Source organism: Leptodactylus fuscus, chromosome 7, assembly GCF_031893055.1.
Source record: "Leptodactylus fuscus isolate aLepFus1 chromosome 7, aLepFus1.hap2, whole genome shotgun sequence".
In the NCBI taxonomy this organism is placed as follows: domain Eukaryota; kingdom Metazoa; phylum Chordata; class Amphibia; order Anura; family Leptodactylidae; genus Leptodactylus; species Leptodactylus fuscus.
This window is the reverse complement of record NC_134271.1, coordinates 10,149,163-10,170,817: the sequence shown is the minus strand read 5'-3', so window position 1 is coordinate 10,170,817 and position 21,655 is coordinate 10,149,163. Positions and strand designations below refer to the sequence as shown.

General features: G+C 43.4%; 1 protein-coding gene across 2 annotated transcripts in view; it reads left to right on the top strand.

Moving 5' to 3' along the window:
• Nucleotides 1-20,521, top strand: part of LMO1 (LIM domain only 1) — a 78,960-nt gene extending 58,439 nt beyond the window's left edge. For both annotated transcript variants that reach the window (XM_075280991.1, XM_075280990.1), the window contains exons 2-4: nucleotides 11,006-11,219; nucleotides 18,933-19,058; nucleotides 20,137-20,521. In XM_075280991.1, the coding sequence (XP_075137092.1) occupies nucleotides 11,006-11,219; nucleotides 18,933-19,058; nucleotides 20,137-20,242 (446 nt within the window). In that variant the 3' untranslated portion in view covers nucleotides 20,243-20,521. The remainder of the gene's footprint in view (nucleotides 1-11,005; nucleotides 11,220-18,932; nucleotides 19,059-20,136) is intronic.
• Nucleotides 20,522-21,655: the final 1,134 nt, after the last annotated feature.

Below are 21,655 nucleotides of genomic sequence, written 5' to 3'. Positions count from 1 at the left end.
TACAAGAATATAACTACTATAATACTACTCCTATGTACAAGAATATAACTACTATAATACTGCCCCTATGTACAAGAATATAACTACTATAATACTACCTCCTATGTACAAGAATATAACTACTATAATACTACCTCCTATGTACAAGAATATAACTACTATAATACTACTCCTATGTACAAGAATATAACTACTATAATACTACCTCCTATGTACAAGAATATAACTACTATAATACTACTCCTATGTACAAGAATATAACTACTATAATACTACCTCCTATGTACAAGAATATAACTACTATAATACTACCTCCTATGTACAAGAATATAACTACTATAATACTATTCCTATGTACAAGAATATAACTACTATAATACTACTCCTATGTACAAGAATATAACTACTATAATACTGCTCCTATGTACAAGAATATAACTACTATAATACTACTGCTATGTACAAGAATATAACTACTATAATACTACTCCTATGTACAAGGATATAACTACTATAATACTACCTCCTATGTACAAGAATATAACTACTATAATACTACCTCCTATGTACAAGAATATAACTACTATAATACTACTCCTATGTACAAGAATATAACTACTATAATACTACTCCTATATACTATCATACAGCTGCTGTTAGCTCTGCCTTCTCCTCCTCTCTATATGTACAGCTCCCCTTGCACAGTATATAGCGGTATATTTGTATCTCCTGGTGATTCGTGTCCTCATTGTGCAGTTTGGATATTATAGTCGCCGCCTCCTTCTGTCTCTGTGGGTCGGGGGCCGGGTGGTCCTTCTGTTCTTGTCTGGGGGGGAAGGGGGGGGGGCTATTTCGGGGGCGATTGTGACTTTTCTCTGCAATTAGTTTTATTAGTTAAAACTGAGATCCCTCATAAATGAAGCAAATGGCCCTATAAATGGTGGACTGGGGTGGATTGTGCCCTCCCTGGGGGTGTAGATCACTTCTTGTATAGTGTACGCTCTCCTGCTCTCTTTATTGTGCAAAGTGTGATCTCTGGCATGTTATGTAACAGTGTGCAGTCTCTTGTGATCTTTGTTTTGTACAGTGTAGTATTCTGCACTCTACATTGTATAGTGTGCAGTCTCTCGTGTGTGATATAGTGTGCAATCTCGTGCACTTTACCTTGTATTGCATGCAGTCTCTTACATGTTGCGTAGTGTGCAGTCTCCTATAGTCTTTACTATGTATTGCACACTCTTCTGCACTCTACATTGTATAGCATACAGTCTCATGCATGTTGTATAGTGCGCAGTCTCCTGTACCCTTTACTATATATCGCACATTCTCATGCACTCTACACTGTATAGTGTGCGGTCTCTGGTGTATTATATAGTGCTCAATCTCCTGCACTCTACCTTGTATAGCGTGCAATCTCTTGTGTGTTGTATAGTGTGAACCCTCTTGCATGTTGTGTAGTGTGCAGTCTCTTGCATGTTGTGTAGTGCACAGTCTCCTGTACTCTTTACTATGTATCACACAATTTCATACACTCCACATTCTATAGTGTGCAGTCTCTTGTGTGTTATATAGTGTGCAGTCTCATGCACTCTACCTTGGATAGCATGCAGTCTCTTGTGTGCTATATAGTGTGCAGTCTCGTGCACTCTACCTTGTATAGTGTGCAGTCTCTTGCGTGTTATATAGCGTACAGTCTCCGGCACTCTACCTTGGATAGCATGCAGTCTCTTGTGTGTTATATAGTGTGCAGTCTCGTGCACTCTATTTTGTATAGCGTACAGTCTCCGGCACTCTACCTTGTATAGTGTACAGTCTCCGGCACTCTACCTTGTATAGTGTACAGTCTCCGGCACTCTACCTTGTATAGTGTGCAGTCTCTTGCGTGTTATATAGCGTACAGTCTCGTGCACTCTACCTTGTATAGCATGCAGTCTCTTGTGTGTTATATAGTGTACTGTCTCCCGCACTCTACCTTGTATAGCATGCAGTCTCTTGTGTGTTATATAGTGTACTGTCTCCCGCACTCTACCTTGTATAGCATGCAGTCTCTTGTGTGTTATATAGTGTACTGTCTCCCGCACTCTACCTTGTATAGCATGCAGTCTCTTGTGTGTTATATAGTGTACTGTCTCCCGCACTCTACCTTGTATAGCATGCAGTCTCTTGTGTGTTACATAGTGTACTGTCTCCCGCACTCTACCTTGTATAGCATACAGTCTCTTGTGTGTTATATAGTGTACTGTCTCCCGCACTCTACCTTGTATAGCATGCAGTCTCTTGTGTGTTACATAGTGTGCAGTCTCGTGCACTCTACCTTGTATAGCGTGCAGTCTCTTGTGTGTTGTGTAAACTTCTCTTCCCCTCATTACGGTTGTTTTCCTGCGCAGTATAAGGTGTGGAGTGCAGGTGATTGTGTAGATAGAGAGCGGCGCTCGGGGGCTCAGGGGATTGCTGGGGGTCTCAGGAGTTGCGGAGCAGGATAAGAGGGGAGATCATTAGACGAGCATCTTAAGAGACCGCACTCCAACCAATTACTGCAATGGCGGCCGCTCTTCACATCCCGCAGTCCGCTCTCTTTTTGAAGCCTTCTTTAGTAGTGTTAGTGCTGAAATCCTCTGCGCTGATAATATGACCATTTAACTTCTATTGCTTTCCAGGGGTCAGAGAGGCGCTCGCTCCCCACGGGGTTTACCAGTCGGAAATTTCACAAATTAAAAGAATATTTTGACAAAGAGGGAACTCTCAATGGACGCCTGTAACCTGCGACCTCCCAGCTGTGGTAGAACTACTACTCCCAGCATCCCTGATAGCCTTCCCATAAACTCCCTGTAAAGATAATCCCTGAGGGATAGCAGCTCCTATGAACACCATAATAGTGACCCAACTTTCCACACACCCTGCATGGCGTATGAATTTATAAGTAACATTGCATAATCTCTAAAGGGGTCTACAAGTGCCAGTGTTAATACTAGTGGGTCCTCTGTTATACTGAGCTATCTGTGTGGGTGTCAGTCTTGACTTAAATTCTGACATTCTATTCATGAACTTGGATGAACTAATGTGGCATCATTATCTGCGGGGTACAAAGGGGGCATTATACCATGTGAGGAGGCAGGAGTGTGCATGATACTGTGTGAGAGGTAAATGGGGAATTATATGGAATGGGCTGTACAAAGGGGGTATTATACTATGTGGAGACACTGAGTGGGGTATTACACTATATAGAGACACTGAGTGGGGCATTATACTATGTGGGGGCACTGAGTGGGCATTATACTATGTGGGGGCCTTGAGTGGGCATTATACTATGTGGGGACACTGAGTGGGCATTATACTATGTGCAGACACTGAGTGGGCATTATACTATGTGGAGACACTGAGTGGGGCATTATACTATGTGGAGACACTGAGTGGGCATTATACTATGTGGAGACACTGAGTGGAGCATTATACTATGTGGAGACACTGAGTGGGCATTATACTATGTGGAGACATTGAGTGGGGCATTATACTATGTGGAGACACTGAGTGGGGCATTATACTATGTGGAGACACTGAGTGGGGCATTATACTATGTGGAGACACTGAGTGGGCATTATACTATGTGGAGACACTGAGTGCGGCATTATACTATGTGGGGACACTGAGTGGGGCATTATACTATGTGGGGACACTGAGTGCGGCATTATACTATGTGGGGACACTGAGTGGGGCATTATACTATGTGGGGACACTGAGTGGGGCATTATACTATGTGGGGACACTGAGTGGAGCATTATACTATGTGGAGACACTGAGTGGGGCATTATACTATGTGGTGACACTGAGTGGGGCATTATACTATGTGGGGACACTGAGTGGGCATTATACTATGTGGAGACACTGAGTGCGGCATTATACTATGTGGAGACACTGAGTGGGGCATTATACTATGTGGAGACACTGAGTGGGGCATTATACTATGTGGAGACACTGAGTGGGGCATTATACTATGTGGAGACACTGAGTGGGCATTATACTATGTGCAGACACTGAGTGGGCATTATACTATGTGGAGACACTGAGTGGAGCATTATACTATGTGGAGAAACTGAGTGGGCATTATACTATGTGGAGACACTGAGTGGGGCATTATACTATGTGGAGACACTGAGTGGGCATAATACTATGTGGGGACACTGAGTGGGGCATTATATTATGTGGAGACACTGAGTGGGGCATTATACTATGTGGAGACACTGAGTGGGCATTATACTATGTGGAGACACTGAGTGGGGCATTATATTATGTGGAGACACTGAGTGGGGCATAATACTATGTGGGGACACTGAGTGGGGCATTATATTATGTGGAGACACTGAGTGGGGCATTATACTATGTGGAGACACTGAGTGGGGCATTATACTATGTGGGGGCACTGAGTGGGGCATTATACTATGTGGAGACACTGAGTGGGGCATTATACTATGTGGAGACACTGAGTGGGGCATTATACTATGTGGAGACACTGAGTGGGGCATTATACTATGTGGAGACACTGAGTGGGCATTATACTATGTGGAGACACTGAGTGGGCATTATACTATGTGGAGACACTGAGTGGGGCAGTATACTATGTGGAGACACTGAGTGGGCATTATACTATGTGGAGACACTGAGTGGAGCATTATACTATGTGGAGACACTGAGTGGGCATTATACTATGTGGAGACACTGAGTGGGGCATTATACTATGTGGAGACACTGAGTGGGCATTATACTATGTGGAGACACTGAGTGCGGCATTATACTATGTGGGGACACTGAGTGGGGCATTATACTATGTGGGGACACTGAGTGGGGCATTATACTATGTGGGGACACTGAGTGGGGCATTATACTATGTGGGGACACTGAGTGGGGCATTATACTATGTGGGGACACTGAGTGGAGCATTATACTATGTGGAGACACTGAGTGGGGCATTATACTATGTGGTGACACTGAGTGGGGCATTATACTATGTGGGGACACTGAGTGGGGCATTATACTATGTGGAGACACTGAGTGGGCATTATACTATGTGGAGACACTGAGTGGGGCATTATACTATGTGGAGACACTGAGTGGGCATTATACTATGTGGAGACACTGAGTGGGCATTATACTATGTGGAGACACTGAGTGGGGCATTATACTATGTGGAGACACTGAGTGGGGCATTATACTATGTGGGGACACTGAGTGGGCATTATACTATGTGGGGACACTGAGTGGGGCATTATACTATGTGGGGACACTGAGTGGAGCATTATACTATATGGAGACACTGAGTGGGCATTATACTATGTGGAGACACTGAGTGGGGCATTATACTATGTGGGGACACTGAGTGGGGCATTATACTATGTGGGGACACTGAGTGGGGAATTATACTATGTGGGGACACTGAGTGGGCATTATACTATGTGGGGACACTGAGTGGAGCATTATACTATGTGGAGACACTGGGTGGGCATTATACTATGTGGAGACACTGAGTGGGCATTATACTATGTGGGGACACTGAGTGGGGCATAATACTATGTGGGGACACATAGTGGGCATTATACTATGTGGGGACACTGAGTGGGGCATTATACTGTGTGGGGACACATAGGGACTTGGTGCACATATGGGAATGGGCGGAGTTTGCGGTCTGGCGTAACACATAAATATTGGACATGTTCAACTCCTGAGACCTTCACCTGATGCCAGACTCCGCCCAGTGGACCTTTCCATGACATAATTGAGTATTCAGTTATAAAATATGGGGGACCCTCCAATAGACAAATAAGTGTCCTCTTAACCCCTTCCTTCCTGCTTCACGACGGCCGCCCTGACATTGGGTCTTGCAGTCTCATCCTCTCTTGACGCATTGATGTCTTTTGTGCCAATCTGAAGAAAGTTCCAGAATCCCGAGCGGCGTCTTCTCCCCTGAAATGAATTGTATAAGGTCCCACGCCGCCCGTCTCCGGGTAATAGCGAGATCTGATCAAGCAGAGAGAATGACACCGCTCAACGCCAGCAAATCTTCATCTCCCAAAGTTTTAAGCACCATTCTTGAAATTTCTGACCGTAACAAGCGCTGATTAACGGAGAATCCGCCGCACTCCATTAATTCTGAGGGTCGGATATTAGCGGCGCAGCTTCTTCATCAGACTGCGCGGAGATCTGCAGACGCGTCTGACTAATTTCATCCATTTATAGGCGCTTCAGATGTTCTCACCCACCAGACTGCAGGAAGGGTTCACAGCAGCACAGAGTATTACAGCAGATACAACGTCCCGGCAATCAATAATTATGTATCTAATAGACTTTACACGTCTGATTGCTGTCAGGCTTATGGTCTGACCTCAGGGCGTGTTCACACAAGGCAAATACCTGACTGAATAATCGCTAGGGCAGAAATACGAGGCTGAGTTTTGCATCTCTGCCGCGTTGCGAGTCTGCCATCAGGTGAGGGTCCAAGCTGAGCAGTAGATGTCCAGTATTCATACATGTTAAGACGCCGCTAAACTCGCTCAATCCGGCCAATACCCCCTTTGACCCTATCTAATCTCTTTGTACCCCTCTCTGTGTAACATACAATGATGAAGGCCCCTTAGTTCTCCCCACACAGTATAATGCTCCTTAATACCCCCACACACATATAATGCCCCAATAAGGCTCCCGCACCATGTAGTGCCGTATTGGTGGCCCCAAATTATATCCTGTCCTTATGGTGCATCCAAACAGTATAATGCCTCCTTAGCCCTCCCCACACAGTATAATGTCCTATTAGTGACCCCAAACGGTATGATGTCCTATTGGTGCCATTACACAATATAATGCCGCATTAGTGCCGTCATACAGTATAATGTCCCATTGGTGGCCTCATACAGTGTATTGACAAATTAGTACTGTCACACAGTATAATGTCCACTTACTGCTCCCTCCACACAGTGTATTGCCCCACTCACAACCCCCACATGTTATAATGCCCCATTAGTGCCCTCACACTGTATAATGCCCCATTTGTGGCCTCAAACAGTACAATGTCTCAACTAGTGCCCCTCCACACAGTATAATGCCCCACTAAGGCTCTGCACACAGTATAATGCCCCACTAATGCCCCTCCACACAGTATAATGCCCAATTAGTGCCCCTCCACACAGTATAATGCTCCACTAGTGCTCCTCCACACAGTATAATACCCAATTAGTGCCCCTTCACACAGTATAATGCCCAATTAGTGCCCCTCCACACAGTATAATGCTCCACTAGTGCCCCTCCACATAGTATAATGCCCCACTAGTGCCCCCTCCACACAGTATAATGCCCCACTAGTGCCCCCTCCAAACAGTATAATACCCCACTAGTGCCCCCTCCACACAGTATAATACCCCACTAGTGCCCCCTCCACACAGTATAATGCTCCACTAGTGCCCCCTCCACACAGTATAATGCTCCACTAGTGCCCCTCCACACAGTATAATGCCCCACTAGTGCCCCCTCCACACAGTATAATACCCCACTAGTGCCCCCTCCACACAGTATAATGCTCCACTAGTGCCCCCTCCACACAGTATAATGCCCCACTAGTGCCCCCTCCACACAGTATAATACCCCACTAGAGCCCCTCCACACAGTATAACGCCCCACTAGTGCCCCTTCCACACAGTATAATACCCCACTAAGGCTCTACACACAGAATGACATTGGTTGGGAAAATTAGAAAGTTTTCGAGCTTTTCACAACTTCAGCAGTTTTCTCCTTCTAGGACAGATTCCTTCTCCCTTAGGGATGTCATCAGGTCCCTCTCAGTGGTGCCCCCTAGGGGACAGCCCAGGCCACTGCTTCCTATACCGAGGATCCTCCTTTCCCTTGGCCCCCACTTTGCGTTTGAAGGGTTAAAGTTGATCCCTGGTCACACTGTACGGCGGCCGAGCGTCCTTGCCGTCACATTGTATCATCCCGTCCTCAAAGCCTCCCTGAGCCCTTTGAGGAGCAGATGACAGGTGCGCGGCGATGCAGCCGATACGTCTCTCGCTTTATATTCTTCATCTTCCCTTCGCTAATTAAAACTTTCCGGAGGTAAATTTAATTTCTATCTAGATCGTCTGATTGAGCCGCCAGATGAAAACTGCTGCAAATCTGGCGGCAGATAAGCCGCTGGTGACTGATCCGAGGCGGCAGATTTCATTAGGATTGTATGAAGATCTATCAGCGTCTCAATGGAAATATTTATCCTAAATCCCGGTTACAAATTCCTTTTTATTTAAAGCGAGCGGCGATATTATCTGGGCGGGGGAGGGGCACTACAAGGCACAGTAGCGAAGAAGGAGCTGGAGATCACGTTCTTCCTGGTAACAGGGATGGAACCTTAAGGCTATGTTCGCACGGGACGGAAACGCTGCGGAATTCTGAGCGTTGAGTGACGGGTACAGGGGGGGAGGGGGTTTGGGTTTTCGAGATTTAGCCGCCTGTGTAATAGATGAGAGCTGTAAATTCCCACCACAGGAGGAGGATTCTGGGAGTTTCATGCCGCTGACCTGTTAACGCGTTTCTCCCGCTGCGGCAACTCTATTTACGTTTACCATTTAAATACATTAACTGCGGTGGAGGGGACGGCGGAGGGACTGGCGCGGCGCAGACGGACAAGACTGGTATTTTAAATCATTAGTCGTGTCGGCCAGATTTACAGAAAAGCAACTTTTAGAGCCTTAAGAGGTTTCCTTGTTAGCGGTCTCCATGGCGGTGCGGCCACTCCGCGCGCAGATGGATCAATGCTCCGGTGTGAAGCGTCTTAAGTGCTGCTGTCGAGGCTTTCAGAGGCGCGGGTCACCCTCACATCACGAGTGGGGTCAGCTCGAAGACGTCTCCGAGAGCGTCAGGGAAATGTCAGGGAGAGAGCGGCCATTAGCGCTCGCTATCTGTTACACCATGTTACCTCTTCTGAGCGAAACATCTGACACCCAAATAATCCGACAACGACCTCACCGGAATCGCAACGAGTGACAGGTAGAACACGAGACTCCTCATGAATAGAAGAGGCCGTAAAGCGGATCATGTCGGCGCAGCGTCCGGAATCTTCCACACAGAGGGGCAACCTGACATCTCAGGGCCCTGCTATTTAGACTAGTGGTATTGCTTTAGGTAAAGGAGGGACCTTTGGCGCCCCCTCAGGGTCCAGGGAATGACCCGGCTGCTCCCCCTATAGCTACACCCCATGTATGCACATGGAAACTCATACAGCTTCTGTAATTGGCGTCTATTGCCTACAGGGGGAGCTCACGGTGCTGTCTTCCTTCAAGATAGATTGGTTATGCCTGCCCTCTTTTTGGGATAGATTGGATATGTGTGCGCTCTCTTCAGGATAGAATGGACTTGCCTGCGCTCTTTTCTGGATAGATTGGTCATGTCTATACTCCCTTCAGGATACATAAGAAATCCTTGTTCTCAATTCAAGTTAGATTGAACATGTCTACACTCCTTTCAGGATAGATTGGGCATGTCTACTTTACCTTCGGAATAGATTGGTCATATCTACTTTACCTTCAGGATAGATTGGACATGTCTACTTTACCTTCAGGATAGATTGGGCATGTCTACACTCCTTTACTGGTAGATTGGACATGTCTACTTTACCTTCAGGATAGATTGGACATGTCTACTTTACCTTCAGGATAGATTGGACATGTCTACACTCCTTTACTGGTAGATTGGGCATGTCTACTTTACCTTCAGGATAGATTGGTCATGTCTACTTTACCTTCAGAATAGATTGGACATGTCTACTTTACCTTCAGGATAGATTGGTCATGTCTACTTTACCTTCAGGATAGATTGGACATGTCTACTTTACCTTCAGGATAGATTGGGCATGTCTACACTCCTTTAGTGGTAGATTGGGCATGTCTACTTTACCTTCAGGATAGATTGGACATGTCTACACTCCTTTAGTGGTAGATTGGACATGTCTACTTTACCTTCAGGATAGATTGGACATGTCTACACTCCTTTAGTGGTAGATTGGGCATGTCTACTTTACCTTCAGAATAGATTGGGCATGTCTACTTTACCTTCAGGATAGATTGGTCATGTCTTCTTTACCTTCAGAATAGATTGGACATGTCTTCTTTACCTTCAGGATAGATTGGTCACGTCTACTTTACCTTCAGGATAGATTGGACATGTCTACACTCCTTTAGTTGTAGATTGGACATGCTTGCTCTCTCTTAGTCATGTCTGCCCTCCCTTCATTATAGATTGGTCAAGTCTGCTCTCCCAACAGGCTGTACATGCCTATGCTTACTTGAGGATAGCCTGGACATGCTTGCTCTCTTTCTAGGATAGATTGGACATGCCTACACTCCCTTCTAGATAGATTGATCTTGTCTACACTCCCTTCAGCTGTCTGAAATCCCAAGAGGATAAATGGCACACGCCTAGGCTCCCTTTAGGATAGATTGGTCATGCCTTTGTTCCATCCAGAATAGACTGGTTATGCTTGCTGTCCGTTCTGGCAGAGGCGTAACATAAGGGGGCCCAGAGGCCTTGGGGGGGCCCATGATATGTCACTTCCCTATATGAGTATACCAGTACTATACGCCATACATTGTAGTTGGGGACGCAGGAGCTTCAACTCTGCCTTCAGGATAGATTGTTTATGCCTGGTGTCACACGAGGATAGATTAGTCATGTCTGCTGACCATTCAGGATCGATTGGCCTGGCCTACAATATCTCCAGGATGGATTGGTCATGTCTGATTGAGAAATCTAGTGATTGTACTAACATAAATGCATTTAAAGGAATAGTCTTCCACCTGTGATCCCGGCCTGTCTGGGCCCCTGTCATTACCTGGGGTGCTCCGGGTCCCTAGGAGGCCGCACATGCTCATTACTTGATTTTCTGTGATGTTTCTTGTGAACTAGACCCCTCCAATGGGGCCGTGCACACACATGACACATGTATGTAACGTGTCCGTTCTCTCCTCTCTCCTAGGAGTGCCGATGCTCTCAGTACAACCCAAAGGGAAACAGAAAGGCTGCGCCGGCTGCAACCGAAAAATAAAGGACCGCTACCTGCTGAAAGCGCTGGACAAATACTGGCACGAGGACTGCCTGAAGTGCGCCTGCTGCGACTGCCGCCTGGGCGAGGTCGGGTCAACGCTCTACACAAAGGCAAATCTTATTCTGTGTCGCAGAGATTACCTGAGGTGAGGACACGCCCACTCATAATGTAGTTATAAGAGTGATGATGTCATCAGTGAACCACTGTGATGTCATCAGTCTATACCTGTTCGTTATGAATAGCTGTACTGTAGTATACGGTGTGCCGATCTCATGTCCGATCACCTCATTATATCATATCAGTGATGTCACTAACAGGGGGCGGGGCTGTGACAACCTCTCAGACACGGTTGTCAGGTGTAATAGTTGTCATTCCTTCCATGGACTTGATATTTCGCCATTTTCTAGTAATTTGGGGTCACATGCCGCCGTGCCGTAAGGGTCTGACAAGTGAATATTTTTGTTCTCCAGTGTAAATCGGGTAGTGGCGTCCGCCCCAGATAATACCGCAGCGCCCTGTAGTCGGGGGCCGCTCGCTGCTATATTATTATTTCCTTGGCTTATGATAAATTGCGCGTACTCGGGGTGATGGGAAAGTCGGGTAAAATGACTGCTTTTCCTCTAGTTAGAAGTTTCTGTGTGATTTGGCGTGTGAAGTGCATCGCCCAGATCTGGTGTCGCACAAAGACCGCGCTCTATTTTTACATCAAGTAAAGAGAGACTTTAAAAGTGTCAAGCGTTGCTACTCCTCGTCATTTTCTTCTCTACGAGGACGCCGCCACCTTTTTCCTTCACAGCGAGGGTAATAGAGCAAAGCGCCGCGGCTTCTGAGCGCCGCTACAAGAGGATTTTTAAGGTTGCTAAATGCCTCGATTAGAACTTTCTGAGACGTTCTGTCATTTTAGCAGAAAACGCTCATCTCTAGTCTGCGGCACTGACAGCACAAAGGTGCGAAAGGCGAGGACGTGAGCGCGTATACGACACCGCCATCTCTATACAGACTCTGCGCCCATACTACAAGACCTGACTACCTATAAATCAGAACCAGAGACAGTGTATGAACTTCACATGTCAAGAGCAAAGTGTGTAATAGAACTGTGCGATACCGACCCATGACAAACCGTCTACTATATGTAATAAACACCCGCCATATAGGGTAATAACCAAACTACAACAACCAAACAAAGTATTATAGTATAGACAAAGAACAACACAGACAGACAACCCTAAAAGAAAAGACAAAGCTGAAAATATTAGAAAGAATAATAACCAATAAACAAAAAACATATCTATATACTGCAAAATCTATATAGGAGCAGTATTATAGTAGTTATATTCTTCAAAAAACAACACTTTTAGAAAAAATAGAGAAGTAGCTCACCTATCTTCCGTTCACCTGTCCTCCTGTGGTGCACGACCCTGTTCTCCTTGACCTCTTGGAGCAAAACGATGAGAAAAAATTCCAAAAAGGATTCAAACAAAGTTTGAAGGATCTGCAGCTCAGAGGAGGTTAAAACTCAAAAAAACTTTATTTCATACTTTTAAAAAGACTCACCCCAAGTGGGTGAATACATTCAGAGGTTTAACAACAGAGCATAGTGAGAAAAAGATAGAAAAATGTGGAAATAAAACCAAAAACCGCTGAGCGGTTTTTTGTTTTATTTCCACATTTTTCTATCTTTTTCTCACTATGCTCTGTTGTTAAACCTCTGAATGTATTCACCCACTTGGGGTGAGTCTTTTTAAAAGTATGAAATAAAGTTTTTTTGAGTTTTAACCTCCTCTGAGCTGCAGATCCTTCAAACTTTGTTTGAATCCTTTTTGGAATTTTTTCTCATAGTTATATTCTTGTACATAGGAGCAGTATTATAGTAGTTATATTCTTGTACATAGGAGGCAGTATTATAGTAGTTATATTCTTGTACATAGTAGTAGTATTATAGTAGTTATATTCTTGTACATAGGAGCAGTATTATAGTAGTTATATTCTTGTACATAGGAGGCAGTATTATAGTAGTTATATTCTTGTACATAGGAGTAGTATTATAGTAGTTATATTCTTGTACATAGGAGTAGTATTATAGTAGTTATATTCTTGTACATAGGAGTAGTATTATAGTAGTTATATTCTTGTACATAGGAGCAGTATTATAGTAGTTATATTCTTGTACATAGGAGGTAGTATTATAGTAGTTATATTCTTGTACATAGGAGCAGTATTATAGTAGTTATATTCTTGTACATAGGGGGCAGTATTATAGTAGTTATATTCTTGTACATAGGAGCAGTATTATAGTAGTTATATTCCTGTACAGAGGAGCAGTATTATAGTAGTTATATTCTTGTACATAGGAGTAGTATTATAGTAGTTATATTCTTGTACATAGGAGGCAGTATTATAGTAGTTATATTCTTGTACATAGTAGTAGTATTATAGTAGTTATATTCTTGTACATAGGAGCAGTATTATAGTAGTTATATTCTTGTACATAGGAGGCAGTATTATAGTAGTTATATTCTTGTACATAGGAGTAGTATTATAGTAGTTATATTCTTGTACATAGGAGTAGTATTATAGTAGTTATATTCTTGTACATAGGAGTAGTATTATAGTAGTTATATTCTTGTACATAGGAGCAGTATTATAGTAGTTATATTCTTGTACATAGGAGTAGTATTATAGTAGTTATATTCTTGTACATAGGAGTAGTATTATAGTAGTTATATTCTTGTACATAGGAGTAGTATTATAGTAGTTATATTCTTGTACATAGGAGTAGTATTATAGTAGTTATATTCTTGTACATAGGAGCAGTATTATAGTAGTTATATTCTTGTACATAGGAGGTAGTATTATAGTAGTTATATTCTTGTACATAGGAGCAGTATTATAGTAGTTATATTCTTGTACATAGGGGGCAGTATTATAGTAGTTATATTCTTGTACATAGGAGCAGTATTATAGTAGTTATATTCTTGTACATAGGAGCAGTATTATAGTAGGTATATTCTTGTACATAGGAGTAGTATTATAGTAGTTATATTCTTGTACATAGGAGTAGTATTATAGTAGTTATATTCTTGTACATAGGAGCAGTATTATAGTAGTTATATTCTTGTACATAGGAGGCAGTATTATAGTAGTTATATTCTTGTACATAGGAGTAGTATTATAGTAGTTATATTCTTGTACATAGGAGTAGTATTATAGTAGTTATATTCTTGTACATAGGAGCAGTATTATAGTAGTTATATTCTTGTACATAGGAGTAGTATTATAGTAGTTATATTCTTGTACATAGGAGAAGTATTATAGTAGTTATATTCTTGTACATAGGAGTAGTATTATAGTAGTTATATTCTTGTACATAGGAGCAGTATTATAGTAGTTATATTCTTGTACATAGGAGCAGTACTATAGTAGTTATATTCTTGTACATAGGAGCAGTATTATAGTAGTTATATTCTTGTACATAGGAGTAGTATTATAGTAGTTATATTCTTGTACATAGGAGCAGTATTATAGTAGTTATATTCTTGTACATAGGAGAAGTATTATAGTAGTTATATTCTTGTACATAGGAGAAGTATTATAGTAGTTATATTCTTGTACATAGGAACAGTATTATAGTAGTTATATTCTTGTACATAGGAGGCAGTATTATAGTAGTTATATTCTTGTACATAGGATCAGTATTATAGTAGTTATATTCTTGTACATAGGAACAGTATTATAGTAGTTATATTCTTGTACATAGGAGGTAGTATTATAGTAGTTATATTCTTGTACATAGGAGTAGTATTATAGTAGTTATATTCTTGTACATAGGAGCAGTATTATAGTAGTTATATTCTTGTACATAGGAGCAGTATTATAGTAGTTATATTCTTGTACATAGGAGCAGTATTATAGTAGTTATATTCTTGTACATAGGAGCAGTATTATAGTAGTTATATTCTTGTACATAGGGGGCAGTATTATAGTAGTTATATTCTTGTACATAGGAGCAGTATTATAGTAGTTATTTTCTTGTACATAGGAGTAGTATTATAGTAGTTATATTCTTGTACATAGTAGTAGTATTATAGTAGTTATATTCTTGTACATAGGAGGTAGTATTATAGTAGTTATATTCTTGTACATAGGAGTAGTATTATAGTAGTTATATTCTTGTACATAGGAGGTAGTATTATAGTAGTTATATTCTTGTACATAGGAGCAGTATTATAGTAGTTATATTCTTGTACATAGGAGCAGTATTATAGTAGTTATATTCTTGTACATAGGAGGCAGTATTATAGTAGTTATATTCTTGTACATAGGAGTAGTATTATAGTAGTTATATTCTTGTACATAGGAGTAGTATTATAGTAGTTATATTCTTGTACATAGGAGTAGTATTATAGTAGTTATATTCTTGTACATAGGAGCAGTATTATAGTAGTTATATTCTTGTACATAGGAGGTAGTATTATAGTAGTTATATTCTTGTACATAGGAGGCAGTATTATAGTAGTTATATTCTTGTATATAGGAAGTAGTATTATAGTAGTTATATTCTTGTACATAGGAGTAGTATTATAGTAATTATATTCTTGTACATAGGCGGCAGTATTATAGTAGTTATATTCTTGCACATAGGGAGCAGTATTATAGTACTTATATTCTTGTATATAGGAGCAGTATTATAGTAGTTATATTCTTGTACATAGGCGGCAGTATTATAGCAGTTACATCAGTCTCATCTTGACATTTGATACTTTGCTGTTGGTCACATTTATGACCGTCATCTCTAGAATAGTTTAGGGTTCGCTCAGACGGACTCAGTATGTTGTAAATGTGGGTTAAGTAATTGCCATTGACAGTACGGTAATCATTTAACCTTTGCGTCCTGCACCAGATGTTTTCGCTTCTCCTGTCAGTCTCGCAGCTTTAAGGGTTAAAGGGAAGATTTCTGTAAACTACCCCAATTCATCCTGTCCTAAAGTCCACTGCAGAAAGGAGCTTTTTGCAATGCAAATAGTGGGGTGTGGGGTCTTTTATGTCCTGTAATCTGAAAGTGGCCGTCACTATTGTGCAGCTCATGAATTATTCATCATGGACCAGGCCACATGTAGGGAGGATTAGAGCTCTCCACAGCCCCTCATCCAGCACTAGAGTGCCCCCGCCAGTACAGTCCATGTACTACTACCCCCATCATTGCCACCCTTTATGTATATCACTACAGTGAATGTTATAGATCTACAGTCTCTCTGAGTACGGATAATGCTGAGTCTCCTGGTCCATGACTAAAATGACAGACCACAGTGTAGACTGACACTCATAGCGTTAGGGCAGAAGTTCGCCTGTAATGGCCGCCATTAGTCCGGCATTTATTTCCTATGTTGGGTTAAGGTTATTTTATATTTCGGTATTTGCGTCTTTTAATCCCGCCCCCTTTCTCTGCCGCCGTTATCTAATAATGTGGATGTTAAGTCCGCTTTGTTCACCAGCTCTCAGTGACATCCTTCATAGGTGACCCCGGTGTGCCCCTGCCGCCAAATTATTGGCAATATAAAGGTACGGCGGCGGCGGACTTCTGCTGGACATGACGAGCGGTTTTGCAGGGCGCGATGGCTTCTAATAGGGCAACATATCATTTCTACAGTGCTCTGTGTTCTGGCTCAAGGATGCGGCGCGTTGTCCGAGGCGATGATCTGCGCTCGATCATATTTCCAGGCGGATACTGTAAGTTAACGGCTTCGATAATTATACGAGACAAATGGCGCCAAGGTCGAGGCACTGAATCTTCCAGGCGCTCGGAGACGCGGAGTCCGCGCCTTCAGCGATTCGTGGATTTCTCCTACTGCTACATTGTCTTTCAAGATCAGCTTCATAATATAAGGAAAAAAACGTAACAGATCGCGCCGGTCGCCATTAGTCACAGCCGGTTTAATACGGAAAATAATGCGACATTCTCAGATCCGTTCCGCTAGGATAGAAGATTATTTATTTTAGGATTTGGTTCCTGAGGCCGCGCGACTACAGGGGGCACCGTCACCTCAGGGGGCATCTCGCCACTCCGATATTATATTTGGCGCAGGCTCGCTCTTACTCTTTGCCATTTGTAGGCCTTCAGTTTGCAGAAATCACACACTCGCTGATATATCATGTTTTCTACTTCAGTCACAACCAGAGCTGCAGCAACATTTCTGTTACTGAATCCTCACAACCAGAGCTGCTGTTACAATGTTGCAATTTGTGCTCCATTCACACCTGAAGCTGCAGTCACAATGCTGATGATATTGCATGGACTCGCTTCTCATCAAACCTACAGCTATAGTATTAATTCTGCTGCTACTTAAAGTCTTATACTCCAGTCACAACCAAAGCTACAATGTGGTTTACTGGCAATCAAGAAAACTGAATGCAGCTCTGGATGGGACTGGAGTATGTGACTGAAGTTCATAAGATAATGCAGAGAATGTACAGTGACTTTTATGGTTGTTATATGTTAGCGAACAGGCTGTAAATTAGTGGGTGTCCTGTAGGTAATTGTACATGCCAGAAGTTAGTGGGCATCCTGTAAATTAGTTGGCATGCTGTATGTTTGTGGATACCTTGTAAGTTAGTGGACATGCTGTAATTTAGTAGGTGGGCTATAAGTTAGTGGGCGTGCTATAAATTAGTAGACATCCTGTAAGTGATTGGGCATGCTGTTGGTTAGCGGGTATCCTGTAAGTTAGTAGGGGTTTTGCACATTAGAGAACATGCATGCTATAAATTAGTGGGTATTCTATAAGTTAGTGGACGTGCTGTAAGTTAGTGGGTGTGCTGTAAGTTAGCAGGCTTGCTGTAAGTTAGTGGGCGTGCTGTAACATAGTGGGTGTGTTGTAAGTTAGTGGCTGTGATAAAAGTTATTGGGCATCCTGTAAGTTAGTGGGTGTGCTGTAAATTATTGGACTGCTGTAAATTAATGGGCGTGCTGTGAGTTAGTGGGCGTGCTGTGAGTTAGTGGGCGTGTTGTAAGTTAGTGGGCATGCTATAAGTTTTTGTCATGCTGTAAATTAGTGGCTGTGCTGTAGGTTAGTGGGCGTGCTATAAGTTAGTGGATGTGCTGTAAGTTAGTAGCTGTGCTGTAAGTTAGTAGCTGTGTTGTAAGTTAGTGGGCGTGCTGTAAGTTAGTGGCTGTGCTGTAAGTTAGTGGCTGTGCTGTAAGTTAGTGGGCGTGCTGTAAGTTATTGGCGTGCTATAAGTTATTAGCTGTACTGTAAGTTAGTAGCTGTGCTGTAAGTTAGTGTTTGTGCTGTAAGTTAGTGGGCGTGCTGTAAGTTAGTGGTTGTGCTGTAAGTTAGTGGCTGTGCTGTAAGTTAGTGGTTGTGCTGTAAGTTAGTGGCTGTGCTGTAAGTTAGTGGTTGTGCTATAAGTTTTTAGCTGTGCTATAAGTTAGTGGCTGTACTGTAAGTTAGTGGCTGTGCTGTAAGTTAGTAGCTGTGCTGTAAGTTAGTGGTTGTGCTGTAAGTTAGTGGCTGTGCTGTAAGTTAGTGGCTGTGCTGTAAGTTAGTGGTTGTGCTGTAAGTTAGTGGCTGTGCTGTAAGTTAGTGGCTGTACTGTAAGTTAGTGGCTGTGCTGTAAGTTAGTAGCTGTGCTGTAAGTTAGTGGTTGTGCTGTAAGTTAGTGGCTGTGCTGTAAGTTAGTGGCTGTGCTGTAAGTTAGTGGTTGTGCTGTAAGTTAGTGGCTGTGCTGTAAGTTAGTGGGCGTGCTATAAGTTAGTGGCTGTGCTATAAGTTGGGGGCGTGCTGTAAGTTAGTGGGCGTGTTGTAAGTTAGTGGGTGTGCTTTGTACCACTGGTGACCCTCTCCTTGTGTCTCCTCCACAGGCTCTTTGGAACCACCGGAAACTGCGCCGCGTGTAGTAAACTCATCCCAGCCTTCGAGATGGTGATGCGCGCGAGAGAGAACGTCTATCACCTGGACTGCTTCGCCTGCCAGCTGTGCAACCAGAGGTGAGAACTAGTGACACACTGCAGACTATCACTGGCCTGCAGAGCATCGCTCCGTCCCCTCTACCCCCAGACAATACCTACTGATATATCCTGCAGATTATTACAACATTGACCTCTCTAGAGATCTGCAGAACAGTGCGACCCTCTACTTCAATTCTAAAACTTTATTGACACAGGACCGGACAACGCTTTGAGTAATTGCTCAATGTTTGTAGCCCCATAGTGCACTTTCCCTTTAAGAACCGTCTCGTTGGTTGTTTGCAGGCCTCCTGTGCACTGATGGGGGATCTTACACTTGTAGACACTTGTAATATGACTGGTACAGAGATCTTAATAGAGAAGCAGTGAAGCACTTCGAGATTGTCATAGGACATCTTACCCGTCCAGTGAGACGCGTGACTCCAGAGCCACACTGCCATCTAGTGGCTGTCAGCAGCAGTGCACCAGAAGTCACCTGCGGATATGATAGAAGGTGAAGTTATAGACGCTGCGATGATCTGCAGGGTCTATACATCCCATTATTGTGACAATCCTGCAGCAGGTCACGTGGCAGTCTAGGGCGTGATTCACACAGGGCTTCACTGCATTAATATTCCTTACTTTTTGGGCACTCGTTCCGTACCCCATCACTATACAATCTGGTCACGTGACTTTATTTTGATACAAAGTTTCCATTTAATTAAACTGATACAAAGAGAATGTAAATTGTTACATTGAGATTCCAAACACGGCGGCTCCTTAAAGGCACGGGCCTCAAAGCTTCACATTTCTACAGATTTACTATTTTTAAGGCCGCAGCAGGAGGTTGGCGATGGGATCTCCTTAAAGGGGATGTCCAGGAAGGGGGAAGGTGAAAGTAATACATTGTAACAAACTCTCAGCTGTCTTCTTCAGGTTTGGTCAGCCCCTCCCATACCTGGGATTGGTCCACACTCACCAGGAATATATCACTCACTTCCTGGGTGGGGCTTAACAATGGGCGGAGTCTGTGGAGCCCAGTTTTATTCTCACGTATAAGTCGCCAAGTTGCAACATTTGTATCCCTCTGTTACTGACTGCCATTTTGTTTTCCTTGCAGATTTTGCGTGGGGGACAAGTTTTTTCTTAAGAACAATATGATCTTGTGTCAGATGGACTATGAGGAGGGACAGCTGAACGGAAGCTTCGAGTCGCAGGTTCAATAACGACCGCCGTCCGGCTTCGTGGAAGCAGCGCAGAATGGATGTCCTTCCTTGAGAGCGTCGACGAGTGTCTGGTGGCTTGCCTGCAATATTTTTTTAATTCTCGGTCCCCCACCCCAAGGACTGTGTATGATGTAGTCATCCCCGCCCCCTTCGCTGTCCAGTTGTGCTTTGCTGAGCACTGCATTCGCCTGTCTGTCTGTGGGCTGGGGAGGGGGGCGGGGGGTCCGGGAGGCGCCTGTACAGTCTGTTTTCTGTATATAAACTGGAACATTTATTTTATGAAGATGTAATGCAATTTTATTACTGTGTGAGATTAAAGATTATGAATGTTTTCTGATGGTCGCGGCGTCTGTGCAGCCGGAGGACTCGCCATGCTTTACACTTCCATGGTGTTGGTCTTGAGATCATCATCCCATAGGCTGGGGAGGGGTCCGCTCTACCTGATCACGTTATCATGGGCTCCTCCATTATCGCCTCCGTGTCCTCCCACAATAATCCACCTCTATTAGTTTTCATCCTGATCTTGCTGCTTAATGAATACAAAGTCAGATTTGCAGTGCAGACTGACACACACATTACAGTATATCCCTGAGACCTCTTCTCCCGCACCAGCTGACAGTTGTCAGGCTCCGCTTCTTCTTCTATTATATTTTGCACACACAGGGTAGGAGGAGCAACTGGTGGCGATCTCAGCTGCTGCAGCACCTCTTATACAGTATCTGTTTATGTTTTATGCTCCTTTGTTTCTACCTGTCATTCTTCACTGTCATTTAGGCAATATATGAAACAGGAGGCCCTGGATGAACAGAGCTATAGGCTCTTCTGACATAGTGCAGAGCAGAGGATTATGGTAGACAGTCCATAGGTGCAGCTGCATAGGGGCCCATGAGATAAGGGGGGCGCTGTTGAGTGCCCGTATACCGGATGGTACAGCACTGGCTCTGGATATTGTTGACCTGGTTGTGCAGCTTCGGCTCTGCTACATCTCCCCCGTCTATTTATCTTCCTACTGACAACTAGACAATAAGAAAAAGCGGAGACGGGCGGCTGTCAGTCATGTCACCGGCTGTCCGCAACCGCCATCAGCGCCAATACCACCGCCGAGCGTCCCCGAGACAAAATATTTAGAACAGCAGAAAGTGCTGGATATGATTTATTAATATATTTGTTATGTCTTGTTCAGTTTAACCAAAAAATTGCAACTTTGTATCTTGTGCGCCGCTTTCCTGGGCTGGGGACACGGTGAGGGTGAGGAGGGGGGCGGCGAATATGTCAACGTTTGTGCCAGAAATCTCCCATAGATGAGGTAGGAACCCGCTATACTATATATATATATATATATATATATATATATATATATATTATATACTATACTATATATAGCGTACATTACCCCTTCAGCTCGGCACACTC